We start from the raw sequence: 27,574 nt of genomic DNA, 5'->3' as shown, positions 1-27,574 counted from the left end.
GTGCTCCCGGACAGCTAATTAACCTCACATTGTATCAGCACGCACGGACGGATGGATGGAAGAGTCGTCGCTCCAGTCAGAAACGGCATATAAAGCTGCGTCACGCTATCCACCAACGACAGTTTCTTGAAGGTTTCACGTGACGGAGCCGTCCCCAAACAGCTTCAGCTGTAAACGACAGCTGAGACGAAACGAGACTGCAGTCAGCGTGCGGCTGCTTTGCTCAGGTCTGAAAATCCAGACATCCCGACTCAAACCCAAAGGAGCCCATCGGTCCATACGGTTACGGCACGGTTTGATTGCACCAACCAAACAGTGGCCCGGTTTGACCAAACGGAGCGCAAGATTACGACGGCAAACTCCTACGCGGACTGAAGTGACGTCTAAATAAAGGTCGTAAACGGACCAGACTCGATGTGAACTTTGCTGCCTGACGACAACGCCTCTTCGAGCGACGATTGTTTGATCACCTCAAACTGTGCCTCGACTCGATTGTCTCTTTAATTATTCACAACGCGTCTTCCTCTTTCCATGATTGATACTCCTGATTGCTATTGATTGATTTTCACGGCCAGAGTTTATTTCAACCTTTGTCTGCTTCTGACGATGTCGTGTTCTTCTTTGTGCAGATGAGCAAGAAGCCGTGCAGAAGAGAACCTTCACCAAATGGATCAACTCTCACTTGGCTAAGGTAAGAGTCGGACTCTTCTCCGCTTGGTTGGCGACGGGCCAGCGTGCACATACGCCGTAGCAGCTCGCGCTGACGTTCGTTTCGAGCGAGTATGTGCAGATGGGGAACGACGGGGCGAGGACATTTCCCCGCAGGCTGCCGTCTAAAATAGCGCCCGCCGTTGGTGTCAGCCGCCTCGCTTCGACTAAGAGCCTTAAATAACAGCGGCGGGGAAAGTGAAGCGAAGTGGCCGTGCCGTGCCCACGCTTGGACCAGAATTTCACAATGTGAAGACAGAGCTCATGAGAAATGATGATAATGATCCGCTCATCTTTTCACTTTGAATGACTTGGCACCTTTTCCAGTGCACCCCACGGTTGTTTCCACTCTGACGCCCTTCCCGTGGTGGGTCGATAATTTCTTTTTTCCAGAATGGGAGGAAGAGCTTTCGTTGGGATTTTTTTCTACATTCACCCCATTTTGGGGGTTTGGAAAGAAAATGATAGAAAATGGATGGATGGGTGCCACATGTGTCAAGTCATCGCCTAGGCAACGAAAGCATCTTTTCAGCCCTTGGGTGCTTGTTGCTAACAAGCCTGTTTTTCCCGAGCAGCATTTGGTGGGGCCTCTCCGCGCTTTGGCATGCTAATGTCCTTTCGCACGTCCAATTCAGGCGGGTCGGGCACGGTGGCAGCGGAGGAGGCGCCAAAACATTTGTCTGGCATTGTGGACACTGCAGTCTGTCTTCTTCTTGTCTTGTCTTGCAGCATAAACCACCGCTCGAAGTCAACGATCTTTTCGAGGACATAAAAGATGGGGTGAAGCTCTTGGCTCTGTTGGAAGTGCTGTCGGGTCAAAGACTTGTGAGTTGACTTTATTTTTTATACACATCAGAAGTTGCCCAGAATCAGTTAAGAATAGAATAAGACATCAACTTGACCTTTTTCCAAGACTTTACAGGTAACGGTAATCATCAAGATATTTTTTCCACGTACAAAACAGAATCCAACCTGTTTTGCTTTTATACTACGCTACTTTATACGAATATTGATCAACATGGCGGAGCTTGAAGACTTTTTGGAGATGGTTCTTGTTTGTTTTACGATCTGTGTGGACTTCACCAGCCCTCCGAGCAAGGCCGCCAGCTCAAGCGGATCCACTGGGTTTCCAACATTGGCACAGCGCTCAAATTCCTGGAGGGCAGGAAGGTAAGCATTTTTCTGCTTGCCCCCCCAGGACAGATATTTTACATTTGTTTCCTCTGTCTCCCATCACATGTGCGCTCAGTGTCGGTATCAAGGATCTCCGGTCAGTCGCACCGGCAAAAGCGCTCGGCAACTCTTTGCTTTCTTTTTGATTGATGCACAGCGGCATGACGTGCTGATCGGTGGATGCGGCGCATGCAGCAGAGACGTTGCAATTCACGACAGCTGACTCATTAAAAAAGGCCAATTAAAAAGTCTCTTTTGCATCATACGTTCTCTGAGTCACATTTGCTATGCTGACATCTGCTTTGGCTTCTTGAAAAGGAACCTTTTGCTAGCATGGTTCCAGGCAGCAACGTTGTGAGTCCGTGCAGAGTGTGTCAGGCCTAAAATCTCGGCGAGCGAGGGGTGATGGGTGATGTGACTCAATGGTTATAAATGCTAAGTGAGTTAGCATAGCCTAACAGGACTAGCTTGTGTAATATGAGCTGCTAGCTTGTGTCGGTTAGCCGCCGTTTGTTGCTATCATGCCTTGTGGTTTTTTTGTTTGGCACAACTTGGCACATTTGGAAGCGTGCTAAACCCGAGAAGCTTTTTTTTTTTAAACTTTAGCGGTGAATGCTATTTGGAATGCCTTCTTCCGGGGAATAACAGATGTGTGGCTTTTGTTTCAGATCAAACTGGTTAACATTCACGCTACGGACATTGCGGACGGACGGCCATCCATCGTCCTTGGGTTGATATGGACCATCATCCTTTACTTTCAGGTCTTCTCATTCTTCAGAATACGGCAGGGATCTTTGCTCCAAATAAACACCGTCTTTTCCCTCCTCAGATTGAGGAGTTGACAAGCAACCTTCCAGCCCTCCAGGCCTTGTCCGCAAGCAACTCCTCTGTGGAGAGTTCCGAAACGGGAAGTCCTCCCATGAAGAGAAAAGTTGTTAAGTTTCAGGGCAACGCCAAGAAGGCGCTGCTCAGATGGGTCCAGTGCACCGCCGCCAAGTAAGTCCACCAGGAGAGCTTTTCACAAAAACTTCCAAACTGCACTTCACTCTGGTCCGGAATGAACGAGTCTCAACCCTTTTCCACAGGCATCACGGGATCGAGGTGAAGGATTTTGCCACGAGCTGGCGGGACGGCTTCGCCTTCCAGTCGCTGGTGCACGCCATCCGGCCCGACCTGGTCGACATGCAGGCGGCGCGCTCGAGAAGCCACAAAGAGAATCTGGAGCAGGCTTTTGCACTAGCGGAGAACGAACTGGGCATCCCTCGTCTGCTGGATCCAGAAGGTGTCGGGAGAGTCGGGTCTTCTTCAATTGGATGGCCCAGGGAGAGATCGGATGTTTGATGGCTCTCGTTTGTGTCGCTCGGCAGACGTGGATGTGGACAAGCCGGACGAGAAGTCGATCATGACGTACGTGGCGCAGTTCCTCAAGCACTACCCTGACCCTCCCCACTCGGAAAACGACGGGCGGCACGATGAGGTAACTCTTGAACCCGGCTCCGTGACTTCAAGTGACCTCATGGCATTTTTGGTTTCCTGCAAATCTGTTCCAACCGCTTTCTCACAATTCAAACGTCTTACTTGCCTTCTTCTCATTTCACGTCGAGGCAAACGAGCGGTGCTGAGCTTTTCTGGTTGTGCGTGCACTTTTAACGCAAGAGCGCTTGGTTTGCCATCCTTTGATTTCTCCATCCGCCTGCGTGCACATTAAAGCTGCGCCCGGGTTGCGTTCCCGCCTTTGCGCTGTCACCTGGCGTGCGTCAGGCGAGCCGCGGGCTTGCTGAGTGACGCGTGCCGTCCGTCCCCGCCGCCTTGCTTTTTTCTCTGATGCGACTCTCTTGTGTGCTTGGCCGCCTTCCGCCGGATAGCTTGCCCCTCAAGACATCGAGCAAATGCTCGAGGTAGGTTGGCTTTCCTCAACTCTTCGGTCTTTAAGCCTCCGAGCTTTTGTTTCTGCAAAGTGCGTTCTAAAAAAAGTGTTCACGGCGCAGAATTAGCAAGCCAAAAGTATGTTCGACCTCTTGCAAAATCTCATACCTGACAGAGGGAGGAGCGCAAGATGCTGAGGGAGCTGAAGGTGTTCCTGGACCAGCTGGAGAGAGACGTGCTGAGGGCCCAAGCGGCCGAGGGCAACCTCACTGACAAGTATCAGGTACTTCCGGGAAAGTCGCTTGCTGTCACGTCCATCCGTGTGTCCCGACCGCTTTGGTTGCCTTTTGCGCAGGCCTTCAAGAACTTGCGCGTTCAGTACGAGATGAAGAAGAAGCAGACGGATCCGCTGCTGCAGCCGGTCCGCAAGGACGGGAAGCTGTCCGTGGACCAGGCTATGGTCAAGCAGGCGTGGGATCGCATCTCCATCAGGGTGGGGCTCCCTTCGAGACGTCCTTGCTTTATTATTTGTGATATTTACGAGCGATATGAACCCGTGTGACTGAATCTTAATTTTTTTTTTTGGGTGGGTGTCAAACGCAGCTGCTGGACTGGCACATCCACCTGGACAAGTCCCTGCCAGGTCCTCTGGGGGTGATCGGGGCCTGGCTGCACCGAGCGGAGATAGCCCTGAGGGAGGAGGTTCCCATGCAGCACGCTCATGAGGAGACGGCCAACGTTCTCCGCAGGAAACTGGAGCAGCATAAGGTCAGCTTGCTCCACACTTTGCTGTTGGAAGGAGACGCGTCCGTTGTTGTTTTAGAAAACAAGGAAACACTGAGTAAATGCAACTCTTTGCGTTTCAGGAGGTGTTAAAAAATCTGGAATCGCACAGGCAACCCTTCCAGCAGATCCACCGAGACGGCTCAGTCAACGGCGTCCCGCTTCCGCCGGAACAGCTCCAAGATATGGCCGAACGGTGAGTCGCCCGCCCGCTCACCGTTTGGTAACTCAAGAGGGGAAAAAAGTCAAGCAGCTTTCCAATCTGTAGGTTTAATTTTGTGTCTACGTCATCACACGGCCACTTGATCAAACTGGAATTCTGTGAGATGAAGTATAGGCTGATGGCCTTTCTGCTCTTGGCGGAGTCCAAACTCAAATCCTGGATCGTTAAATACGGCAGGCGGGACGCAGTGGAGGTCCTTTTGCAGAGTTACCTGGTGAGTTTGTCGTTTGTGAGTTAGTTGGGCAGGCGCGACTGCGCAAACGCTTTCATTTGGGATCTTCTCTTGGTAGACGTTCATCGAGGGCCGCGGGTTCTTCGAGCAGTACGACGTCCTCTTTTCGGCACTCAAACAAGCGGCGGACGTCTACGTCAAGTCGGACGCTTCGAGTAAGTCTCTCTGACCGCTCGTATTACGGCGGCGCCTGCATGTCAGTTTTGTCGTAAACAACATTTCATCTTTTAGGGTCTAAAACCTGTTCCAAAGGTAAGTCCCAAAAAAATGGAATGGCATCTTTTAACTTCCGCCGCACTTTTCATCCTTCTTTCTGAAATAACACCACACATAATTCAGTTCCTGTTCCTACTTGATGATACGAACTAACAAGAAAAGCCAATCGAATTTTGGCACAACGGATGGACGGCCAATAACATGTTTCGCATGCTTTATTGGCGTCGGTAGTTGACGAAGCGGAGGGCGTGAGCAAATTCCTTGGCGACGCCGCGGCTCAGTGGAAGAACCTGGCTCTGGAGGTGCGCAGTGTTCGCAGCATGCTGGAGGAGGTCATCTCCAACTGGGACAAGTACAGCGCCACCGTGGCGGCTCTGCAGGCCTGGCTGGAGGACGCTGAGCACGCGCTCAACCAGTCCGAGGCCTCCAAGCGGGTACGCACGTAAAAAGTCAAGAAGGATACGAAAATGCAGGGCCTGACAGGCCGGCAGTTATAAATACCCCCAAAAGGTTTACAATAACCACACGATGGCAGCAAAGCACTACTTGAGTGAAGATGCCACATGTTAGCAAAACACTACTTTTGTCTAAAGGCACTACGGTGCCAAAAGATGGTGAATAGTTCCGCTCCAAGCTCAGTGGTCTGTCTCTATGCAGGACTTTTTCCGCAACCTGTCCCACTGGGTCCAGCAGCACATGGACATGAACGATGCCGGCAACTTCCTCATCGAGACCTGCGACGACAGCGTGTCACGAGACCTCAAGCAGCAGCTCCTCCTTCTCAACGGTCGATGGCGGGAGCTCTTCGTCAAAGTCAAATACGTAAACAAAGTCTCTTTTTTTTTTTTAACGTGTCAAAGTAGAGGTGGGGGGTTTGGAATCACCGTTGGCTTTTTGTTGTCAGTACGCGAGAGCAGACGAGGTGGACAAGTTGAGGCATGACTATCAGGACGGCATCAACACGTTGAAAATGTTTATGGACGCCACCGACGAGAAGATGAACGCCGCCGTGCAAGTGTCCTTCCTCAACGTCCGCGCATTCGCTCAGGACGTGGAGGTAAAGGCAGCGCATGTAACGTTTGTTGACGTCAAGCGCGAATGCATCACCCCCCCCTCCCCTCCCCCGAAGGAAATCAAGCACAAAGTGCCAGCCATGGAGGCGGCATGCAAGGCGGCTGGTCGCACCGCTCAGCTGCTGAGCAAAGACACGCCGCAGGAGGAGCTGGCTCAGATGACGTCTGTGATGACCTCCATCAAAGAGCAGCTCGCCAAGGTGCGGCCATGCCGCTCAAATTCCCTTCAGGCGTGCCGAATGCAAATTTCTGACTTGGAATGACGAGAATCAAAGTCACCGTCTCAATCACGCCTTCAGGTGAGAGCGCGATGTCTGCCATTGCTAAAGGAGTCTCAGTCCCTCTTGGCTCCTCTGGAAGAAATGGAAAAGAACATCACCGGCTTCTACCAGGCCCTGGAGAAGGCGGGCCACGTGACGAGCGGCACAGACTCAGAGGGGCCTGTGGACTTCAACCAGAAGATCCAGGTGATGCTTCAGAGTTCTTCGGTCCATCTTGGAACACGTTAGGCTGACGCCTCGTTTGTTGCAGGAGCTGGCGGCTGCCACGCAGAGCTGCAAGAAGTGTCTGATGGTGATTGAGAGGAACCACCAGAGCATCCTGAAGCTCATGGACACCAGTCAAACACTGCAGCACATGGACTTGAGCCTCCTGCAGAAAAGAGTGGCGGACCTCCAAGCCTCCTCACAGGTAAAGATCCTGTGCTTTTCAAAAGGCATGACTAAAATTGACCTTCTGGAAACTTTTCAACGCACTCGGATGCGCAATGTTGTGTTATCCAACAAGGAGCTGAGGAGCAAATGTTTCTCCATCCGTCGCAATGTAGGCCATGTTTAGGGAAGCGAGCGAGTGGAGGAAGCGCGGGGAGGCGAACAGCAGCCTGATGAGGAGGTTTGACGAGTCGCGGCTGGAGCTGGAGAAAATCTTGAAAATGGCGGAAAGCTGTCTGATGGAAAGCGGCAACCCGGAGGAGCTTCTCAAAAAGCACACGGTAAGGAAGTGGGATGGCGCTTTTTGTTGGTTGCTACCCTGCCTTCTAATAACAGACTCATGCTGCCTTTGCCAGGAGTTCTTCGGGCAGCTGGACCAGCGCATCTTAAACACGTTCCTCTTGGCCTGCGATGAGCTGACCGACATTTTGCCCGACCAGGAGCAACAGTCACTGCAGGAAACTGTGCGGGCACTACACAAACACTGGAAGGTGGGCTCACGGAATCCAACTCGCTGGAGCTCGTTCTCTTCCGACTGCTCACGGTTTGCCGTCTTCGTTGTACCAGGACGTCCAGACCGACGCTCCCTTCCACCTCGTCCGCCTCAAAGTGGAGGCGGAGCGGAGCAAGCTGGTGTTGCTGCTGCAGGAATGCCAGGCCGAGGTGACCCGGGAGAACCGGCACCTGGCCAACATGGGCAGCGAGAGGCTCGTCAAGGAGCACCGGGTGAGCCACTGAGTGCCCCCCGCCTGGTGAAAAGTGTCTCACTAAGCCGATGATGTCCTCTGTCCCACCTCAGGCTTTCTTCAGAGAAAAGGGTCCTCAGGCCCTTTGTGAAAAGAGGCTGCAACAGATGGAGGAACTCTGTCAGAAGCTCCCCGAGGGCGACGCCGCCCACCAAACTCTTGAGAAGTCCAGGAAGGACTACGCCGAGATCAGCGAAGAGATTGAAAACACCCATCAAAAGCTCATGCAGCACCCGGACAAATGGAAAGACTACAATGCCAGGTAGAATCATTTAAAATGGCAGTTTTACAAAATAGGGGAGGCAAGCCATAAAATGTTCCATTGGGATATGATTGGCCTTCAGGGTGAACTCAGGGAAACTCGATTAGTTGTCAAAGAATGGATTCATTTTGCCATTTTAAATTGTCACGTTGCCGTTTGTGTGTTGGAACAGATACGCTGAGCTTTCTTGCTGGTTGATAGCTAAAGAAAGCCAACTGCGACTCCTGAGAAACCGGGCAGGCGACCCGAGGAAATACAGTCAGGTCAAGGCCAACATCACGGTAACGCTTGCCGTCGTGCCAACCTCAAAGTCGAGCCTCGTTGTGGACGATCCTTTGGCATCTGAGTTCTTACTTTGATCTTGCTGCAGGAGCTGAGGAACGACGCAGAGCTACAGGAAGGCAACCTTTCCTGGCTGAAAGCCCGCATGGCCATTCTGATTGAGCTTTGCGCCGACAGCGACGCCCAGAGGCAAGGAGGTGCCCTCAGCAAACTATCGGCTGATTTTAAGGCTCTCCTCTTGTCTCTCATTGAGGTGGGTAAAAGCAACTGTAGATCGATGTGGTGTCATCGACTCGTCCCGATCTTACGCTTTGGGTGTGTTCCAGGCAGAGAAGATGGTCTTGGCTGTGGGCGACTGCGTTCAATTTCGGCAGGAAGTGCAGACCACTTTGGACGAGCTTCTCAGAGCACAGAAAGAAGCTCAGGCAGATGTCTCCAGAATCCTTGATTGTCCCACTGTGAGAGAAGCCCAGCAACTCCTGCTCGTGCACCAGGTTTGGATGACTCAAGAAAAAAAAGCATTCACGCTGGAAGCGCCAGTGACTCTAAATTGTGTCTTTGCCAGCAACTTCTGAAACGGCTGAAACTGAAGAGGAAGGATGTCCAGGGGCTGATCAGTCGGGGGCAGCAGCTGCAGGCCGAGGAGGGCCCAGGAGAGACTCTGCAGCAGGACCTGCACAGTCTGGAGAACACGCTCAGCAAGATGGAACAAAACATGGATTCGCAGGAGCAAAGCCTGGAGGTGTGCCGGCACTTTTCAAAGACGTTGTTTTCTGCACTTTGTTGCTTTTCACACACGCCGATGTTTTGTCGTCTGCAGGTCACGCTGGCGGCCTGGCAAGAGTTTGACAGCCAGCAGGAGGCGGCGCGCCACTTTGTGAGCAAGGCCCGATCCATGACCGAGCGAGACCTGAACTTTAGTAGTCCGGAGAGCCTGGCGGTAGAACTGGACCAGGCCAGAGTGAGTCAGACTTAACTCCTTCACAAACAGTGCAGAGTTTGAATCGATGTCAGTTTTAAATGCAGAATATTTTCCATTTGTATCAAACAGGTGCTTCTGAAGCAATGTGAAGCTGAAGCCTTGCACATGAATACTTTGCTCAAGAGAGCCACGGAAATCCAGTTGGGCCCAAAGAACAAGACTCTGCTCCTCCAGCAGGCTCGCTCCCTCAGCGATCAAGTGGACAAAGTGGAGGCCGGGCTCAAGAAGGAGTATGCTTCTTATTTCTAGGTTGATGGGAATTTTTTTTTGAAGCTGTTGTGTCATGTCTGCTTTTGTGCTCTAGCATGAAAACGGCAGAGGCGATGAAGATCAAGTGGGATCGCTTTGCAACTGAGTTTGAAGCCTTTTCCTCGTGGATATCTGACAAGGAGAAGCAGCTGGACACTTTGAAGGCTTCCAATTTGGCACTCAAGCAACAGATGGAGACAGTGAAGGTAAGCTTCAGAATTTGACTCCGTTCTCTGCTGAGAATAAAGTATATATGCCTGGGAACATGTGACCGTGTCTTCAGGTCGTGGAAACGGAGCTCCAGGAGCATGCTCGGGTGCTCCCCGGACTGGAAGCGGACTCCCAGGACGTGGTGCAGTTTGTTTCGTCGGGCGAGGCGGCCCGCATCAAGGCCCGCTTGACCCAAATTGGACGCTACTGGGACGAGCTGAGGGAGAGCGTGCGGCAGCTTGATGGGCAGCTGCAGGAAAACATCTCACAGCAGCAGAAGTTCTCGCAGAGCCTCCAAGAGGTGCAGTGAAAGAAAAAAATGCATGTTAGATTTTTATAAGATTTGTACTTTTTTATTCAAGAGTTGTTTTGTTTTTTTAGGCTCAAGCATCACTCTCTGAGTTACAGTCAAAGCTGGAAGATCCGATCAAGACATGCAGTTCCTCATCAGATACCTACAGAGCCCTTCAAAACCACATGGTGCTTGATTCTTAGCTGTTGCGATTAACATGGAAACTTCTCAATCTATATATGAGGGATGGGCAACTTAAACAACGGAGGCGGCCTCAATTAGGAAAACTCAGCTTGTGTTTAAATTTGCTCGACATATAATCTGCTTCCTGTTTGACCCAAAAGACATTTTGTTGACCTAATTCAGTGCTAGCTTATTGCCAGGACCTGCTCACTCTTGTTCTTTGATAAAAAGGACAGTCTTGAGCAATGTCTGCCATCTAGTGGTAAAGACTGTTATTACAACTTACACCTGATCAGCTGAGCTAAACAGTTTAGTTTTCAATTGCCCATCCCTGCCCTGTATGGACAAATGCTGCCAGCATGGACCAACTGCTCGTCTCGTGTGTCTGTCTCGCAGGACGTCTGTCAGCAACTGGAGAGGCTAAAGGGAGCCTTGCTCTCCTTGTCAGCCGCCGCCCGGCGACTCAGTGACAGAGAGAAAGCGGAGGCGACCGTGAAGGCGTTAAATACCAGCTTTGAACACAACACCCAGGAAGCCAAGATCAAGCAGAGCGCTCTGGAAACGCTGCTCACTGTTTGGCAAAGGTGAGAAAGAAACAACCTGAGGAGTTGATGTGGTGATTTTTTTTTTTTTGCTTTGGTTTGTGAGTTCAAATTGTGGGAGTGAGCCTCATGTAGGTCACCGCTTGAGCGAAGTAACAACAAAAAAGCCAAATATTTTTTTTTTGGATTGATGGGCTGTAGGTTTGAGAAACAACGTTGCAACTTTATTTCCTGTGTGGAGAGGAGCGAATGTGCCATCAAAACCGAAAGTCAGTGCCTGTCGGCCGACAAGGCCAGACTCTACAGCGAGCTGGACGACATACAGGTACACGACACACTTTTCCGCCTAACCTGGAAAAAAAAAAAAAAAAAAAAAGCCAGCAAGCAAATGTCTGAAAACAATAAGAATTGCTTTTCAGGCCTTGTACTCGGAAGTCCAGACTCTGGGGCCCTCCCATGCCGAGCTGGTTTCTCTCGGGACATCGCTTTATAGTGCTGCACCGGATGAAAAAGTCAGCCAGCTGAGGGAAGAGCTTGACGCCCTGCAGACGAGACTCCACGCCCAAAATCAAGCTCTTCCTCAAAGGTACGTATATAGACACTCAGTATTCTTTTGTAATATATTTTTTTTTACTGGGGGGGCAAGTACAGAGTTAAGGGGGACTATGAGGAATCTAAGAATCGCTGCTAAGGAAGTTCTGTTGCCTTCTTTTTATCCTTCAGAATCCAGGACCTCCAGAAGCACCTGGCCCTCGTGGAACAGTTTGAGCGAGACCTTCAGAAATTCTCCCAGTGGAGTGAGACCATGCTTTCAAGTCTTCACACGTCTTCCCAAGTCAACATCAGCGACCTGCCCTCGGCCAGCACCCGAGTCAATGTTAGTCACGAGAGAGACTCAACAAACGCACGTCATGATTTTTATCCCCCCATTACATCCAATCAAATTTAGTCCTATTGTTGATTCCCCACTTAGAAAGTGAGAGAAATGGGTCAAATTAAAAAAATCAATCTTGTTTTAACGCTTTGATTCATTATTGGAAATGGAACAAATTTTCTGCCATTTTCCTTTTCAGGAGACCCAGGCGGCCTTGCAGAAGCAAGCAAGTGTGAAGCAGATGTTGGATCATCAGGTAGAGACTCTCTGTCAGTCCTGCGATGCAGCCGACGTGCAGCTCCTCCGTAGCCGAGTGGACGGCTGCGTCCAGCCCTACCTGGAGGCTTGGCACATCGTCCGGCTGCAGTTGGAGTGCCTGGAAAAACTCCAGACCTTCCAGCAGACGCACGTTGCGGCGGCAGCAACGTTGCAAAGCCTGCAGCAAACCGTGGAGAGCAGCGGGAGCTGGGACCGCGGCCGAGTGGAGGAGCTGCAGCGGGAGCTTTCCGGCGCCGTGCCGGATGTGAGCCGACTGGAGACGCTGGCCGTTGACCTGGATGGCATCCTCTGCAAAAGCCACCTGTACGTGGGCGGCGAGGGAGGCTCTCGAAAGTCGTGCCGCGCGTTGGCCGATTGGCTCGGCGCCGAGCTGGATGCTGTGAGGAACCTGCTGGGAACCAAGCGGAGCGAAGCCGAGGCCTTGGGGGCGCTGTGGACTTCCTTTCGACAGCGGAAAGAGCAGCTGCTCAAGGCTGTGGAGGACATTGAAGAAAAAGCCGACCTTCAGAGCTTGAAAGAGCCTGCCCTTCTGCCTCTACAGCAAAGGTAACAACATCCTTTTTAGAACTGGTTGGAACGGAATAACGTCATTTACATTTATTTTTATGGGAAAATATAATTCGAGATCCAAGTGCTTTGAGTCATGAGCGTAGTCGTAAAAAGTTTGGACTTCCCGGATTTTGTTTGTGTCAGGTTGCGCTTCTTCAACCAGCTGGAGGACGAGTTGCAATCTCACCAGCATGAGGAGCAGTGGCTAAGGGACAAGGCGAATCAGCTGGCCCAGCGAGACGCTGGGCTAGCCGCGGAGGCGCTGAAGGAAATCAGCCTGCTGGAGACCACGTGGGAGGACACCAAAAGACTCATTGCAGAGAGGTGCAGTGCCTGCCTTCTGCTAGTATACTGCTAAAGCTAAATAGTGTCTATGTTATGGTGCGATATCCCCTTTAGCAACACAAACACATGAACGATTAATATTAGTGCCGCACTGATGAGCTGAGAGGAGTCAAGGCCTTTGAATTGATAGAATATCTGTCTTTTTGTCTTGTGTGTTCAACAGACAGGAGCAGTGCAACCTTCTTGCTGAGCTCATGAGAGATTATCAAATGCTCAAATCCACCATCGGCAACGTTTTGGAGAGCGCTGAACCTCTGCTTGAAATAAGCTCTGTTCTGAAGGACCACGAGGAAACCAAGCGATCCCTAAGCAAGGTCAGAACAAACTCGAGTTATTCATTTACCGTCAATCGACACGTCAACTCCCGCTCCTCCATCTCCAGCATGAAGCGGTGAAGACGGAGATGGCCAACAAGCAACGAGACCTGGACCGGTTCTCTAGCAAAGGAAAACAGTTGGTGACTGAACTGAAGAAGGTGCCAGAGTGCGACTCGCAATCGGTCAGAAAGGAAATGGAGACGCTGGTGGACCAGTGGCTGGATGTATGTTGAACAAGTCCGTCTGTGGTGCCAACCCATTTTTCTGTGGGAAATTATCCAATTTCACCTAATAGATCCGAAAAGTATATCCCACCGAAGTTTAGTGATAGCCAGCGCAAGCAACTGCTCTTACACTAGCCTGTTAGTGGATCAAACATTCGTAAACACTCAACTCGAAAATAAGCGACTGACCAACCCCATCCTGCAGGTGTCGGAGAGGGTGGAGGAAAACCTTCAGCGCCTGAAGCAAAGTTTACTGCTGTGGGAAGACGTGCGGCAAATTGCCGAGGATGTAGAAAGCTGGGCCGGCAGCTGCATGACGGAACTCAACGAGAGCCTCAACAACCTCAATGACAGCCACAAGGTGTCAGCGAGACTCTCTGTGCTTCAGGTAAGATTCTTACCGTAAGATGCTCACACATAAAAAAAAAAAAAACCTAGACTACGCCCCTTAATGATTCCTTGACAACAGGAGCAAATGGGCGAGAAGGAGCTGAGACTTGCAGATCTACAGGGCAAAATGGCAGAGCTGAAGAGGAGTAGTCAAAGTCCGGAAACTCCTCCAAAACTTCAAGTAGGTAGACCTGGATATGAGAAACACTTCCAAATCAATGCTCTCCAATATTCTTTGTTTGTGACTGATTTAAATACAAGTGTCACAAATCAACTCGCAAGACCTTAATTCCAACTGCCACAGTTGCTGGAGAACGACCTGAGGAAGAAGATGGACTCGGTTCAAAAGCTCCACGGGCAGGCGCACAGAAACCTGCAGGACTTCAGCTCCCAGAAGAAGCTGCTGGAAGATTACATTGCCCAAATGTCCGCTTGGCTGAAGAGTATGGAGGACTCCTTGGTCTCCTCTCCCGCTGGTTCGGATCCCGAGGACATCTGCCGAATAAAAGTGAGACTCCATCATTTCATCATCTTTTCTGGCAGCTTCTTGACAACATCCCATTTTCTGTTTGTCCATTTTTGGTTGTTGTTTCTAGGAACTCCAGAAAGAGCTGCAAAATCAGCAGGGAAGTATCGATTCCACCAGGGAAAGCCTGAACAACCTGTGTCGCAAATATCCTTCGGAGGAGCTTTCCAGTTTGGGCTCCGCACTCACCGATCTCATCAAGACTTACGAGTCCGTCAACCAGGTTTCGGCCAAGACTTTGGCGTCACTGCAGAATTGTCTTCAACAGCAATTCAATGGTGAGAAACGTAATCCACACAAAACTTCAGTGATCTCCAGTCTTCAACTTTTACGTTTGATCCACAGATCTGGTTCAGGAATTCCATCGCTGGCTTGTGGAGCAGAGGGAGATTGTTAAAGAATGCAGCGATCGTTCCGGAGACACTTGCATCGTCGAACGCAAATTACAGAAACTAAAGGTACGGTGACTTAGGGATGGAAAGACATCCCATGTTGGTGTCTGAGACTTGCTTTTGTTCTTCAGGGTGCCACGGAGCGCATGGAGGAAGGCAAGGTGCATCTCACGCAGGTCTGCGAGGAAGGAGAGAAACTGCTGCTGCATCTCCCCAAAGCCAACGCTGGCCAAGTCCAGCAGCAGCTCTCCACCATCCAGCAGGACTGGGACAGCTTTGTGGAGCAGTGCAGACAGAACCAACAGATCCTGGAGGACAGCGCGTCCCTCATGAAAGGGTAGGCGAAGCACTACTTCATCCTCGCTGTCTCTCAGAACATACTAAAACATTTGTCTGCAAAAATAACACATTTAATGCATATACACATCTGCGTATAAAATAAACACTTTGGGTCACAAAACTGACCCCTTTGGAACACCACAAGGAGCACTACATCAGTATCACTATGATAGAGAATATTTCTTTTCAGATTCGAGGGCCGCCTGAAGAAGCTGAAGTGGTGGTTAGAGACCATGGAGAAGCGGATGAGCTCAGATCTGCTTGAAGCCAAACAACGCGGTCCTGAAAAGGCTTTGCTCCAACAGGTGGAGGAATACCAGCAGGAAGTGCTCAAAGAAAGGTGCCCATTTGGAATAGTTCTTGGTTACTGCATTGAAGTAGATGTGTCAGACTGAGTATTTATTTTTCAAATGACTTTTACTCCCTTCATTTAAAAACAGACACAAAAGGAGGTTAACTGTTTTTTGTCTGATGTAGAGATTCCTTTGAGCGCCTGTGCCAGGAGGCGCAGGCCCTGAACGAGGGCGGGCGAGGCGACAGCAGCGAGACACGGGTGTCAGCGCAGCTGCAGTCGCAGTATCAGGCCTTGCTGCGACGCGGGCGCGAGCGGCTGCATGGCTGCCAACTGACTTTGCAGGAGCAGCAGGCCTTTGAGGAGACGCTGCAGGTCACCTGGACGTGGCTGCGCGCAGTCCAGGAACGTCTGGCTGCGCTCAACAGCACCGTGGGCAACAAGGAGACTCTGGAGAAAAGGCTCCTCCTCGTGCAGGTTAGACACACCTTGTCCCTCATTAGACACCAACTTCTACCTCGACGGGACTGTGGCGCCATCTTGTCTTCATCCGACGGCTTTGTGCTGCCAGGATATCCTGCTGATGAAGGGTGAAGGCGAGGTGAAGCTCAACATGACGGTTGGAAAAGGGGAACAGGTCCTCAAACACAACAGGATGGAAGGCCAGGAGGCAATTTGCTCGCAGCTTCAGAGTCTGAAGGATGCCTGGGCTAATATGTTGATCACCTCCATGAGTTGCCACAGGTATGAGATGTCAGGTTGCGTGGAAAGGTCTGAACGATGGCCAATCGCACCTTCACAACGTCAGTTCAAGCAAACAATTTCCTGTCCACAGTCGACTGGAGTGGACGGTGGCCCAGTGGAGCAGCTTCCAGGAGAGCAAGAATCACCTGCAGCAGTGGATGGAATTGGTGGAGCAGGAGGTGGGCACACATCTGCCCCAGCAGCCTGGCCTCAAAGAGAAGTCCACTCTCCTGGAGCGTCTGCGAGCCATCCAGGCTGACCTGGACGCCCATGCCGCCGCGCTGTCACGTCTGACGGACAAGGCCGTGGAGCTGTACGAAAAGTCAGCCGATCAGACTTTTGGACCGGAGTCACGGGCGGAGCTCAATGCGCATTTTGCTGATATCTCAGCTGTGGTCAAGGTAAGCTTGAGAAGTCACACTTTGGTACGTCTTTGAGTGAAATTCTGTATGAACAATGAAGAAGTTACAACAGGTATTTAATTTTTTTTTTTTTTTTAAGGGGAAAATCCAGTCCATGCAAAGCATCGTGTCTGAGCACGAGCAGTACCTGGATGCCGTCAGAGACTTCAACGACTGGCTCATCTCAGCCAAGGAGGAACTCCAGCGCTGGTCTGACCTGTCAGGAGACTCCGCCTCCCTGAAACGAAAGCTGGCCAAAGTCCAGGTGAGCACCATTCCGACTGAACTCAAGTAGACCCGCTAAAATCTCTTTCACCATCATCCCTCCTGCACAGTTTTGTGGGCACCCGTACAAATGTTGAGGACACTACTCAGGCACCGGTTGTTTTTTGTTTTCCAGGAGCTGCTGGACTCTAAGCAGCGAGGCCGAGAGAGGCTCAACCGGGTGCAGAGGTGCGGGGCAGCAGCGAGAGATCACACCGGCTCGGGGGGCTACGAGGCCATCGAGCGCGAGGAGGCGGCCCTGCTCTCAAGCTGGGAACAGTGGGAACGCGCAGCACTTCAGACCCGGGCCAACCTGGAGACGGCCCTCTCTCAGATGACGACGTCCGAGCAGGAGTTCAGTAGTCTGTCAGCGCAACTGGAGCAAGACTCGCAGGACTTGGGACGTCAAATTCACGACTGGCGTCTTCGTCTGGGGCAAGCCCAGGGCAAAACTGACGGAGAGGAGGTGGTGAAAGGCTGGCAGATTGCAAAGGTGAATTTGATGTCCTCTGCTACAATGTGGAGGAAATAAATGGACCAATGGAATAAAAATGTTGTTTTGCCCAGGATACATTAGAGGAGCTTGTCAAAACAGAGCCCATGTGTGATAGCCTGAAGATGCAGCTGAATGATCTGTGCCACTTCTCCAGAGACATGGCCGCCCAGTCTGAGAAAGTTTCTGCCCTCATTAAGGACTACAACAGGTACTGAGATACGCAGAATTAGACTCGCAAGGGGTGGACATTTTCAGTCAGTTTTCATGGCAAAAGATGACTTGTCAGTTTTAATGAGGTCAAGCATGACATAAAATTAATGGGTAGATGACTCACCAAAGGTCCATTGCTATAAATTTTTTTTTGCTTTACTGCTAGTTTGAGTCTCCAAGCCGCCAAAGAGTGCCAGAGCAAAGAGAAGATGCAGGAACAGGGCTTCCGCTCGGCCTACAGGGAGTTCCAGCAGTGGCTGGTCAACTCCAAGATCAGCACGGCTAAATGCTTCGACGCGCCCCAAAATCTTTCTGAGGCCTCGTCGAGCTTGCAAAAGATTCAGGTAATTGGTAGCTTAGAAGGACCAGAGGCAGTAAATCTGAAGCTACCTTTGGAATCCAACAAGTTGTTCTCTCATCATTGTCACTTTGTCTTCAGGAGTTTCTAAGCGACAGAGAGCTGGGTCAGTCAAAGATCAATGGCGTGGTGGTCGCAGGTGAGCTTCTCTCCACGATCGCGCCCAAAGACAAAGTGGAGTCGGTTCGGACAAAAACCAATCATGCTCTTGAGGACTGGAAGAACATCATGTCCAGTCTTCACAACAGAGAGCTCAATCTACAAGTGAGTGAGGATCAGGTTGTCAGCAGAGTTTTCAAAATAAACCAGCTGACAGAAGATGTTGTTTTTTTTTTTTTGCTTTCAGAACCTGGTGTCGCAGATGAAGGACTTTGAGGCCAGTGCTGAGCCCCTCCAGGAGTGCCTGGACGCCACTGAGATGGCCGTGCAAGAGAGCAGCGCGCGGCTCCACGATCTCCCGGCCAAGAAGACGGAGCTCCACAAACTTCAGGTAGGCACCCTGGAAAATTGCTCGGTGCATCTTCAGCCACCATTCAACATTCCATCCAGAAGGTCCATTATGTGTGGTATTTTGTATTCTGATTGTATCTAGCAATTACACATAATTATAATCACAATTTACCTGACTTTCACTTTTTTTTAAAATTTGATTTATTTGTTGATGTATTGTTTACAAGTTTGAAACGAATAAAATTCATTCATTCATTCATTCAAGGTCATGGAACAAACTTTAGAATCTATCATTAGCGCTAAAAGCAGATGATGAAGCTGACTTTAGAATTTTGGAATCTAACATTGGTGGCAACGTTGGAAGCAAAATTCGAAGCTAACGTTGGAGTTAAGCTCTTAAGCTAATGTTGGTCTGTTTGGCTCTAATGGCCCTCTGCCTCTGTCCAGCTTGTGCTAACTGCGCGTAACATTGGTGTTGCTCGCTTTCCTTTCCGGCCATGTTTTTCAATCTTCTAACCCTGCTTTGGCCATGCGTGTCTTTGTGTCTGCTTGCACGCTTTCTGCCCTAACCTGCTTGTGCCCTTTCAGTCTGTGCTGGAGGAGCTCACCTCCCATCAAGTCCAGCTGAGCAGGCTAAAAGAGAAGGCCCAGCGGTTGTTGGACCAACACTCAGCCGGCAAGGGTTTTGTGCACCGTGTCTCGCAGCTCTCTGCTCAGTTCTTAGCTTTAAGCAACCTGACCAAGGTATAGTAACACCTTGCAATTTGAATTTGAAGAAGGAAAAAAACATGGGAAGGGACTATTTGCATATGAAAGTCTGAATAGAAGAAAAACGTTGGAATTTGAAGCAAGTGAAGTTGTGATGATGTTAAGAAAGTTTTCTTGTTTAACAATTTTGGCTCAACAGGAGAAGGCATCACGACTTGAGCGCATCGTGACCGAGCACCAGCTGTTCAACCGCAGCCTGAAGGAGCTGCAGAACTGGGTGGCCGACACGAGCCACATGCTTCACACCTACTGTGCCCCCACGGCTGACAAAAACATCCTGGAGAGCCGGATGATCAAGCTGGAGGTTGAGCCCTTCGCAGATTGTTTGTTAACAATAGGTAGCCACTTGTCCAATGGTGGCGTTTTCATCTCTGTGGATTGCCACAGGCCTTGCTGACTGCGCGCCAGGAGAAGGAGATCCAGCTCAAAATGCTGATCACCAGAGGGGAGTCGGTTCAGAGAAACACCTCGGGCACCGGTGTGGCTGTGGTCCAGGAAGAAATTCAGGAGCTGAAAGACTCCTGGGACGCACTGCTCTCCGCATCCATTCAGTGCAAAAGGTTGAAAAGCAAGAATACCAGAGATGGCAAAGTATAAATATTCATATTTCTAATTTCTCCTCTGACCCATCAGCCAACTGGAAGGTTCCCTGTCCCAGTGGACCAGTTACCAGGAGGACGTGCGTCAGTTTGTCAGCTGGCTGGAACAGGTGGAGGAGAACCTAGACCCGGCCGATAAACAATGTCCTGAGATGCGAGACAAAAGTGCTCATCTCAGCAGGGCCAAGGTGACAACGGCCTCCCTCTCTCTGGAGCGATGCAAAAATAAATCGCTTTCGGGATCAATGCCAGCGCTGCCATTTTTGCTTTAGTTGTGTTTCTTACTTATTCAACAAAACACACACACACACACACACACACACAACTGATCCTTGCCGTGGTTGCAGCTGTTGTACGAGGAAGTGCTCGGCCACGACGGTCTGCTGGCCACCATCGTGGCGAAGAGCGCAAGCATGGCCGACAATTACGTGACTCAGCTGGAGCTGCAAGAGCTGCAAGAACGCTTCAACGGCATCAAAGCCAATGCGGAAGTAAGCTAACCACCACTTCCCTCTGAAATTGGAATGTTAAACAATAAAGTTGAGTTGAGCTGAGAGGCAAAACTGGTTGGTGACGCTTGCTTTGACCTCAGGAGGCCGTTGGCAAAGTGGAGGAGCTGGTGAAAGCTCACCAAGAGTATCAAGAGGGCCTTCAAGCATTTGAGGATTGGTTGGAAGAGGAGCAGGAGAAGCTGGGCTGCTACACTCAGATGGAGGGCGATGTCGATATGCTGGAGGAGACGCTCCAAAAACTGCAGGTCGGAACATCTTCATCATCTAAAGCGGATATAATTTTTTCCCTTCCCCACAACTGAAAACGGCTCCCATGTTTGCGACAAGCGTAGGAACTCCAGCTCGGCTGCACCGAGGGCCAGGCTCTTCTTAACACCCTGCTGCTCAGCCGTGAGCTAGTGACTCCCTGGGGGCCGCCGCAGATCGAAGACCGCGCTCTAGAGACGCAGCAGCAGGAGTGGAGGCTGTACCAGGCCCGGCTGACCGACACCCGGGCTCAGCTCAACAGCGCCTTGGCCAAACTCCGACAAATGGAGCAGAAATTTCAGCGTCTGGACAGCTGGCTGAAGGGCATGGAGACCAAAGCGCAACTGCGAGACCACCGCCGCTCCGAGCGCACCACTAAAGAGGCTCAGCTTCAGTTGATGAAGGTCCGTGCTCGCCATCGGCATCCGCGGCCTTCTCGTGGCACGGCTAATTTTCTTTCTTTGTGCAGACGTGGCAAGAGGAAGTGCTGGTTTATCAAGAGGAGATGGAGGGCCTCGGTGTTTTGGCTCAGCAAGTTCTGGATGAGACCCATATCAGCAGCCGGATCAGTACCAAAGCGACCCAGATTACAGCCCGCTACCATGCTTTGCTCCTGCACTTACTGGTACATCAGAGGTCTTCAAATGTTGAGAATGCCACAAATAGAACCCCAACTTTGTTTACAGGAGACAATCAAGCAGCTGCAGGAGGAGGTGTCTTGCATCGAGGAGGCACAATGTGTCTTTGGCACCTTCTCGGACTGGCTCCGCGCCGCTCAGGACAGCCTCCGCACCCTGGCCGGAAGTGCCGACATGGTGGATCGCGTGGCCATGGAAAGAAAGATGAAGAAGCTCGAGGTGAGGGCTCTTGATTATGGTGGAGGTCAGCGCTTCAGACAGCGTTCAGCATCTCCCATTTGCGCTCAGGCCCTCCAGGCAGACGTGGAGCGAGGACACGCCAGCCTGAAGACGGTCAGGGAGAAGACGGAACGAGCCGCCGTCTTCCTGGAGGAGGCCGAAGTGGAACAGCTGAGGGAGGACGTGGACGGCCAACTGGGCCAGCTTGAAGACCTGCTGGCGACCCTGCGTGCCCAGCAGAGCACTCTGGAGAAGTGCCTCTCGCTCTCCAAAGACTTTGCGGATAAATACAAGGCCCAGGCCCAGTGGGTGCTGGAGACCAAGGGCCTGTTGGCTTCCAGCGTGGAGCCCAAAGCCGAGCTCTATGAGAAGAAGGCCCAGCTTGCAAAGTACAAGGTAAATCAAATCAGAATTGATTGTATGTGACTATGGAGGAAAGTTCCTAAGTTCTCATGAACGAGCATATTAATGTGCTATTTGCAGACCATCCAGCAGATAGTGCAGTCTCACGACTCGGCTGTGAAATGTGTGATTGAGAAGGGTGAAGCCCTGCTGGACGCAGTCCACGACCCGATCATCAGTGACAACATGAGAAGTTTGCAAGCAGACTTCCTGGAGCTCTGCTTGTTAGCCAAGGTGCCCATCGCTCAACACGTCGCACCTCTGTGCCGGTCGCACCTGTGACTATGATCAGCATTTGTTTTTTCACTTCAGGCGCAGGTCCAGAACCTGGTGGAGTGGGTGAAGGAGCACGAGGATTACAACAGTGAGCTGCAGGAAGTGGAGAAATGGCTCCTGCAGATGTCCAGTCGGCTCGTAACTTCTGAGTCCATGCAGAGCAGCAGCATGGAGATGGCCACCCAACAACTGGCCCGGCACAAGGTGACCACCGGGGTTCTTCAATGTCTCAGGGGACATATAGATCACTTGGCTTGAGAAAGGGGTGGAAACTGAAAGGCAATTGTAAGAAGTTTCTGGTAGGGTTTCATGGGAATGGGCAGTTTTAGAAATGCAGATATAATAAAATAATTCTTATTCTTAATTTGCAGTCACATGTCTGACATTGTAATCATTGTTTCTTGAGGCCATTATGGAGGACATTGCCGGTTTCGAGGAACGTCTCACCAGCTTGAGGCAAAAAGGAGAAGAACTGGTCTCTAGCTGCACTGACCAAGTCCAAGCGAAGATCAGCCAACAAGTGCAGGCTCACCAGCAGGGAACCCGCGATAGCTACTCCGCCATCTGCAGCACGGCTCAACGAGTGAGACATGACAGGAGATTTTTCCGCTCCCCAAGATTTAGGAAAGAAAGTCTTTCATCCTCCATTTGGCTCACAGGTACAGCAAAGTCTGGACCGAGAACTCCAGAAGCATGTCAACCACCAGGATACCCTTCAGCAGTGCCAGACGTGGCTGGCGGCCGTGCAGGAAGAACTCCGGCTAAACCAGCAGGAAGCATCCGGTCTGCAGGAAGCACTCAAACAGGTACCAGTGCTTTAACGGCACATCGTGGAGATGGAGACACAAATCATGCGAGCTGTAATTTGGTCTGAGCTGGCCTCACTTCACACAACAAGCGGTTTGTTTGCCGATGTTTGCAGGTCAAGCACTACAGAGCCCTGCAGGAGCAGGCCAGCACTTACCTTGACCTGGTATGCTCGGTATGTGACTTGTCCGACGACACTGTCAGAGTGACTGCGGCTGAAGTCCAGAGGGTCAAGATTACTGTGAGAGAATACTCAACCTTCTTTTGTTTGAAAAGACTATCTTCTTGTTCTGCACAATGTTCATTGCTCACATTCTGTTGTTTTCCTCTGTTTTTAATAGATCGAAGAAAGGATGTCAAATGCTCAAGAGCTCTCAGAGGGCTGGAGGCAGATAAAGGAGCAGAAGCAAGATCTGACCAGCCTCTTCCAAGATATGGAGCAGCAACTCCTCAGTTTGTCTAGAAGACCTGCAGAGTTGGAGACCAAGATAGCTCAAAACATGTTGACCCAAGCCAAGGTAAGGCGGCAGTTTCCTCAACAACATCCAAGCCGAATCATCTAGAACAGTGCGCAGATTCTGCCCTTTACCTGTTCACAATCCGCAGGAATGCAGCCAGCAGCTCCAGTCCAAGCAAAGTATCCTGACCAAGATGACGGAGAAAGTGAGCAGACTGTCTCCCAACCAAGACTCTATGGAACATGCCGAGCTGGATCGCCTGAGCCATTCCTGGCTGGAACTTTGTCACCAGGCCAGCAGATTGCAGGTCCAGAGGCAGGAGGATCTGCAGCGGTCCAAAGAGTACCACGACTGCATCACTGCAGTGGAAACACTTTTTGAGCAGTTTTCCAAAGAGTGGGACAACCTGGCCAGGTACTTTGCGGTGTCAAACTTCTTTTGTTGGAACGGTCTCCAACGGATCCATAATACTTATATTTTCTTTTTCAACGCAGAACCGATGCCGAAAGTTCCACTCAGCATTTGGAGGCGTTACGTAAACTGGCAGTAGACTTAGAGGGACAAAAGGGGACACTGGAGGAACTAAAGGACCAGAAGCAAAAAGTCATCCAGTGCTTGAACCTGGATGACAAGGAACTGGTCAAAGAGCAGATCAGTCACTTTGAGCAGCGATGGAATCAGATGCAGAATCTCATTGAGAAGAAAATACAGGACTCTGTGGTGACCCTAGAGGAAATGGGCCAGGTGGAGGCTCGTTTGAGGGAGGCTCGGGATTGGGCAGAAGAGCAGCAGCCCGCCTTGTCTGAAGCTATGAAAATGAGTCCTCCTCCGGAGTTGGCTCAGAGTTTCCTGTTCGACCACCTGAGTATTTGCAGCGAGTTGGAGGCCAAGCAACTCCTGCTAGCCCAAGCCATGGCCGACTCCGACAGGGTTCTGGCCCGTCTTGGCCTCAGCGAACGTCAACGTCTGCAGCAGCTGATTTCCGACACCCGGTCTGAGGTTGAGTCTCTGAGCGTCCAAGTGGTGCAGCGCAGGAAACACTTGAGCAAAGCTTTCACCGAGAGGACTCACTTCCTCATGGCCGTCAACCAGTCCATTTCCTGGGTCCAGCAGAACGAGAAAAAGGCCCAGGCCGAAGAGTACGTCGCCTTGTTGCCCGAGGACCTTGCCAAGCAGGTCCGAACGTGTCGCAACATCCAAAGCAGCCTGAAAGCTTACCAGAGTGAGCTGACGTCCTTGTGGTCTCAGGGGAGGGACCTGATGAGGGACGCCAACGAGGAAGAGAGGAACGAGATCCTCACAAAGCTGCAGGAGCTGCAAAATATCTTTGATAAAACTCTACATCGGTGTGGCCAGAAACTTCAAGAACTGGAGAAGGTCTTTATCTCGCGGAAGTACTTCAAGAATGACCTGGAGAAAATATGCCAGTGGATAAAGCAAGCTGACATCATCACATTTCCTGAAATCAATCTAATGGTTGGAAACGCTGAACTAGAGGCACAGCTAGTCAAATACCAGCAGGTAGTCGAGCAGGCGGTGGAGTACGAGAACCTCCTCCTCATCGTACAACGAGCGGGCCAGGAGATTTTGCCCACCCTCAATGAAGTGGACCACTGCTACTTGGATGAAAAACTCAACACCCTCCCGCAGCAATACAACAACATCTTAGCCTTAGCCAAAGAGAAAGAGGAGAAAATCCAACAGGCCATCTTCACAAGGAACGAGTACACCTCATTCATAGACGTCACGCAGAAAGCTCTGGAGGAGCTGGAGGAGCAGTTCAATCAGCTGGGCACAGAGCCGGTCGCCTTACAAACAGAGGAGGTGCTCAGTCTGCAGAGCCAATACAAAGCCATCCAAGCTGATCTCAGCAACTTGGGTCTTGCTGTCAGCGAACTCAACCAGAAGAAGGAAGGGTTCCGTAGCACCGGACAACCGTGGTGCCCGGAGGAAATGACCCAGCTCACTGGCCTCTATAATAGCCTCAAAAGGCTTGTGGAACAGAAAGTAGAGCATCTGGATGAAACCTTGGAGTCGTTTGAAGACCAGAAGGCCATGGCCATGCAAGTTGACTCTGAATTAAAGGCAACCAAGGAGCAGCTCGTCAAAGTCAACGCTGAGACTCAGTCTGCCGAGGAGAGACTGAGGAACTACCACGCTCTGGCTGGGAGCCTCCAGAGTGCCAACTCGCATCTATCCAGGCTCGTGGAGCAGATGGGCACTCGTGCTTCAAGTTTGGACCAAACGGCGCACAACGCACAGCAAGTGGTCCTGTGGCAGGAAGAGCTGCGGTCCTTGCAGGCCGCCGTCGGCGACCTGATTGAGGAGTGTGAGAACCGCTTCGTTCAGAGTAAAGACTTTGAGACGGAGATGCAAAGGACACTGGCCTGGCTGCAGCAGGTCCGGGACGAGCTGGCTTCTGCTGTCACTGTGGACATGCGGGTGGAGAAGGTGCAGGAAGAGATTAGGAAGCAGCAAATCATGCAGGAAGAAGTTCAGTCCAGACTGAGGATCGTGGCGGCGCTGAGTAGCAGAGAGAAGCACAAGTACACCAGCGCTAATGAGCTAGCGCCCACCCATGTGGACGCCAGTCTTGGAGAAATGGCAAAGCTGCAAGCAGATGTTCAGAAACAACTGAGTTCCAAACAGGTACCACTCAGCCCAGAAGAACCACACATCAGTTTGAATTTGGTTTTTCCTATTGGCAATGGTGGAAAGGGTTCTTTTTCGGAATTAGCTTTGAGGGTCAGAGTTACCGTATTTGCCGGTGTACAGGTCGACTCGGTGTATAAGTCGACCCCCTAAAATTCGACGGAAATTTACGATTTTATGATATATCCTTTGTATAAGTCGAGCTCAATTGTTGCATTATATTAAACTTCAAAATTCAATATGCGAAATTTATTGACGAAATGTGTTCAAATTCCGGGAGGCCGTGCGCATGCGGCTGTTTATAAGCACCGCGGAGGAGATCGCGGCCGGCGAGCTCGCGCACGCCACCCGGCACCAACGGGAGGCCGGAAATAGCTCCAAGCCGAGCGGATCGGCACTTTATAAGCACCGCGGAGGAGATCGCGGCGCCTCATTGGACTTCCAGCGGCCGGCGAGCTCGCGCACCCGCCCGGCACATCCGGGAGGCCGTGCGCACGAGCCAAGTGGCCGAAAATAGCCCCCGCCGAGCGGATCGGCTGTTTATAAGCACCGCGGAGGTGGTCGCGGCGTCTCATTCGACTTCCAGCGGCCGGCGAGCTCGCGCACCCGCCCGGCACATCCGGGAGGCCGTGCGCACGAGCCAAGTGGCCGAAAATAGCCCCCGCCGAGCGGATCGGCTGTTTATAAGCACCGCGGAGGTGGTGGCGGCGCCTCATTCGACTTCCAGCGGCCGGCGAGCTCGCGCACCCGCCCGGCACATCCGGGAGGCCGTGCGCACGAGCCAAGTGGCCGAAAATAGCCCCCGCCGAGCAGATCGGCTGTTTATAAGCACCGCGGAGGTGGTGGCGGCGCCTCATTCGACTTCCAGTGGCCGGCGAGCTCGCGCGCCCGCCCGGCACATCCGGGAGGCCGTGCGCACGAGCCAAGTGGCCGAAAATAGCCCCCGCCGAGCGGATCGGCTGTTTATAAGCACCGCGGAGGTGGTCGCGGCGTCTCATTCGACTTCCAGCGGCCGGCGAGCTCGCGCACCCGCCCGGCACATCCGGGAGGCCGTGCGCACGAGCCAAGTGGCCGAAAATAGCCCCCGCCGAGCGGACCGGCTGTTTATAAGCACCGCGGAGGTGGTGGCGGCGCCTCATTCGACTTCCAGCGGGCCGCGCACTCGCGCACGCCGCCCGGTTCAAATTTTCTAAGTGCAACGCACAATGAGATGCATGAGAAACGGCCTTGGTTACCATCACATTTGAAGCGATGAATACGAAGTTAAATTTTATGACTCGGTGTATAAGTCGAGGTCGATTTTTTTCGGTCGATTTTGGATCGAAAAAGGTCGACCAATACACCGGCAAATACGGTAGTTCTCGGGTTAGGGTTTAGCTTCAAAGAGATAGGTTTGGGTTATATGGTGTGCACCTTAGTGGGTTCTAAGGAGTCCCTGTTGTGTTGTAAAGGTGACCTTGGAGCAGGCCCTGCTGTTGTGCCAGAAGTATCACTTCAGGATGCAGTCGGCCTGCGAATGGCTGGAAGATGCCGTGTCCTTCCTGCAGCAGGCCGACTTGGGCGTGGACGTGGAGAACTACGAGGAATGTCTGAGACAGCAGGATGACATCGTGGCCACGGAACAGGAGTTCCTCATCCACCTGGAAGAGCTGGAGAACCTCGCCTCCCAGCTGGAGGGCTTGGTCAACCCCGTAGCCAAAGGGCAGTTGCGGGTAAGCGTGGAATCAGCCAAGCAGAGAGGCCTGGAAGTCCGAGATCAGCTCCAATCTCATCAGGATGTTCTTCACAGGTACGGGAATCAAACTAGTCTGGACA

General features: G+C 51.6%; 1 protein-coding gene across 7 annotated transcripts in view; it reads left to right on the top strand.

Annotated features, from left to right (window-relative positions):
* syne1b (spectrin repeat containing, nuclear envelope 1b) overlaps window positions 1-27,574 on the top strand; it is a 52,527-nt gene that overhangs the window by 710 nt on the left and 24,243 nt on the right. For 3 of the 7 annotated variants that reach the window (XM_088399882.1, XM_088399880.1, XM_088399881.1), the window contains exons 2-79: window positions 630-691; window positions 1,438-1,533; window positions 1,795-1,878; window positions 1,958-1,978; window positions 2,550-2,642; window positions 2,711-2,877; window positions 2,967-3,163; window positions 3,249-3,358; window positions 3,747-3,779; window positions 3,923-4,030; window positions 4,103-4,240; window positions 4,351-4,515; window positions 4,614-4,726; window positions 4,799-4,967; window positions 5,044-5,140; window positions 5,217-5,237; window positions 5,433-5,635; window positions 5,859-6,023; window positions 6,106-6,258; window positions 6,331-6,474; window positions 6,574-6,741; window positions 6,806-6,964; window positions 7,101-7,265; window positions 7,341-7,475; window positions 7,552-7,710; window positions 7,784-7,992; window positions 8,165-8,273; window positions 8,363-8,527; window positions 8,601-8,768; window positions 8,840-9,016; window positions 9,095-9,235; window positions 9,326-9,486; window positions 9,561-9,711; window positions 9,789-10,016; window positions 10,097-10,195; window positions 10,587-10,774; window positions 10,934-11,057; window positions 11,152-11,318; window positions 11,456-11,609; window positions 11,806-12,431; window positions 12,579-12,758; window positions 12,943-13,093; window positions 13,162-13,320; window positions 13,526-13,708; window positions 13,790-13,891; window positions 14,015-14,218; window positions 14,307-14,514; window positions 14,582-14,694; window positions 14,760-14,965; window positions 15,158-15,307; window positions 15,445-15,736; window positions 15,831-16,003; window positions 16,095-16,404; window positions 16,505-16,669; window positions 16,805-17,161; window positions 17,236-17,372; window positions 17,541-17,718; window positions 17,814-17,996; window positions 18,079-18,222; window positions 18,771-18,926; window positions 19,090-19,254; window positions 19,338-19,510; window positions 19,584-19,737; window positions 19,897-20,040; window positions 20,142-20,306; window positions 20,394-20,711; window positions 20,777-20,932; window positions 20,994-21,164; window positions 21,234-21,560; window positions 21,648-21,800; window positions 21,879-22,046; window positions 22,249-22,425; window positions 22,502-22,648; window positions 22,765-22,890; window positions 22,991-23,167; window positions 23,256-23,521; window positions 23,602-25,756; window positions 27,211-27,548. In XM_088399882.1, the coding sequence (XP_088256008.1) occupies window positions 630-691; window positions 1,438-1,533; window positions 1,795-1,878; window positions 1,958-1,978; window positions 2,550-2,642; window positions 2,711-2,877; window positions 2,967-3,163; window positions 3,249-3,358; window positions 3,747-3,779; window positions 3,923-4,030; window positions 4,103-4,240; window positions 4,351-4,515; window positions 4,614-4,726; window positions 4,799-4,967; window positions 5,044-5,140; window positions 5,217-5,237; window positions 5,433-5,635; window positions 5,859-6,023; window positions 6,106-6,258; window positions 6,331-6,474; window positions 6,574-6,741; window positions 6,806-6,964; window positions 7,101-7,265; window positions 7,341-7,475; window positions 7,552-7,710; window positions 7,784-7,992; window positions 8,165-8,273; window positions 8,363-8,527; window positions 8,601-8,768; window positions 8,840-9,016; window positions 9,095-9,235; window positions 9,326-9,486; window positions 9,561-9,711; window positions 9,789-10,016; window positions 10,097-10,195; window positions 10,587-10,774; window positions 10,934-11,057; window positions 11,152-11,318; window positions 11,456-11,609; window positions 11,806-12,431; window positions 12,579-12,758; window positions 12,943-13,093; window positions 13,162-13,320; window positions 13,526-13,708; window positions 13,790-13,891; window positions 14,015-14,218; window positions 14,307-14,514; window positions 14,582-14,694; window positions 14,760-14,965; window positions 15,158-15,307; window positions 15,445-15,736; window positions 15,831-16,003; window positions 16,095-16,404; window positions 16,505-16,669; window positions 16,805-17,161; window positions 17,236-17,372; window positions 17,541-17,718; window positions 17,814-17,996; window positions 18,079-18,222; window positions 18,771-18,926; window positions 19,090-19,254; window positions 19,338-19,510; window positions 19,584-19,737; window positions 19,897-20,040; window positions 20,142-20,306; window positions 20,394-20,711; window positions 20,777-20,932; window positions 20,994-21,164; window positions 21,234-21,560; window positions 21,648-21,800; window positions 21,879-22,046; window positions 22,249-22,425; window positions 22,502-22,648; window positions 22,765-22,890; window positions 22,991-23,167; window positions 23,256-23,521; window positions 23,602-25,756; window positions 27,211-27,548 (15,223 nt within the window). Of the gene's footprint in view, window positions 1-629; window positions 692-1,437; window positions 1,534-1,794; window positions 1,879-1,957; window positions 1,979-2,549; window positions 2,643-2,710; window positions 2,878-2,966; window positions 3,164-3,248; window positions 3,359-3,746; window positions 3,780-3,922; window positions 4,031-4,102; window positions 4,241-4,350; window positions 4,516-4,613; window positions 4,727-4,798; window positions 4,968-5,043; window positions 5,141-5,216; window positions 5,238-5,432; window positions 5,636-5,858; window positions 6,024-6,105; window positions 6,259-6,330; window positions 6,475-6,573; window positions 6,742-6,801; window positions 6,965-7,100; window positions 7,266-7,340; window positions 7,476-7,551; window positions 7,711-7,783; window positions 7,993-8,164; window positions 8,274-8,362; window positions 8,528-8,600; window positions 8,769-8,839; window positions 9,017-9,094; window positions 9,236-9,325; window positions 9,487-9,560; window positions 9,712-9,788; window positions 10,017-10,096; window positions 10,196-10,586; window positions 10,775-10,933; window positions 11,058-11,151; window positions 11,319-11,455; window positions 11,610-11,805; window positions 12,432-12,578; window positions 12,759-12,942; window positions 13,094-13,161; window positions 13,321-13,525; window positions 13,709-13,789; window positions 13,892-14,014; window positions 14,219-14,306; window positions 14,515-14,581; window positions 14,695-14,759; window positions 14,966-15,157; window positions 15,308-15,444; window positions 15,737-15,830; window positions 16,004-16,094; window positions 16,405-16,504; window positions 16,670-16,804; window positions 17,162-17,235; window positions 17,373-17,540; window positions 17,719-17,813; window positions 17,997-18,078; window positions 18,223-18,770; window positions 18,927-19,089; window positions 19,255-19,337; window positions 19,511-19,583; window positions 19,738-19,896; window positions 20,041-20,141; window positions 20,307-20,393; window positions 20,712-20,776; window positions 20,933-20,993; window positions 21,165-21,233; window positions 21,561-21,647; window positions 21,801-21,878; window positions 22,047-22,248; window positions 22,426-22,501; window positions 22,649-22,764; window positions 22,891-22,990; window positions 23,168-23,255; window positions 23,522-23,601; window positions 25,757-27,210; window positions 27,549-27,574 lie in introns of those variants that run through there. The other 4 variants (XM_088399883.1, XM_088399887.1, XM_088399884.1 and 1 more) reach the window with 4 other exon arrangements.

Source organism: Syngnathus floridae, chromosome 16 (genome assembly GCF_059516105.1).
Source record: "Syngnathus floridae isolate MCC-2025c chromosome 16, RoL_Sflo_1.0, whole genome shotgun sequence".
Lineage (NCBI taxonomy): Eukaryota > Metazoa > Chordata > Actinopteri > Syngnathiformes > Syngnathidae > Syngnathus > Syngnathus floridae.
Note: the sequence above shows the minus strand (reverse complement) of the source record. Positions and strands in the feature narration are given on the sequence as shown.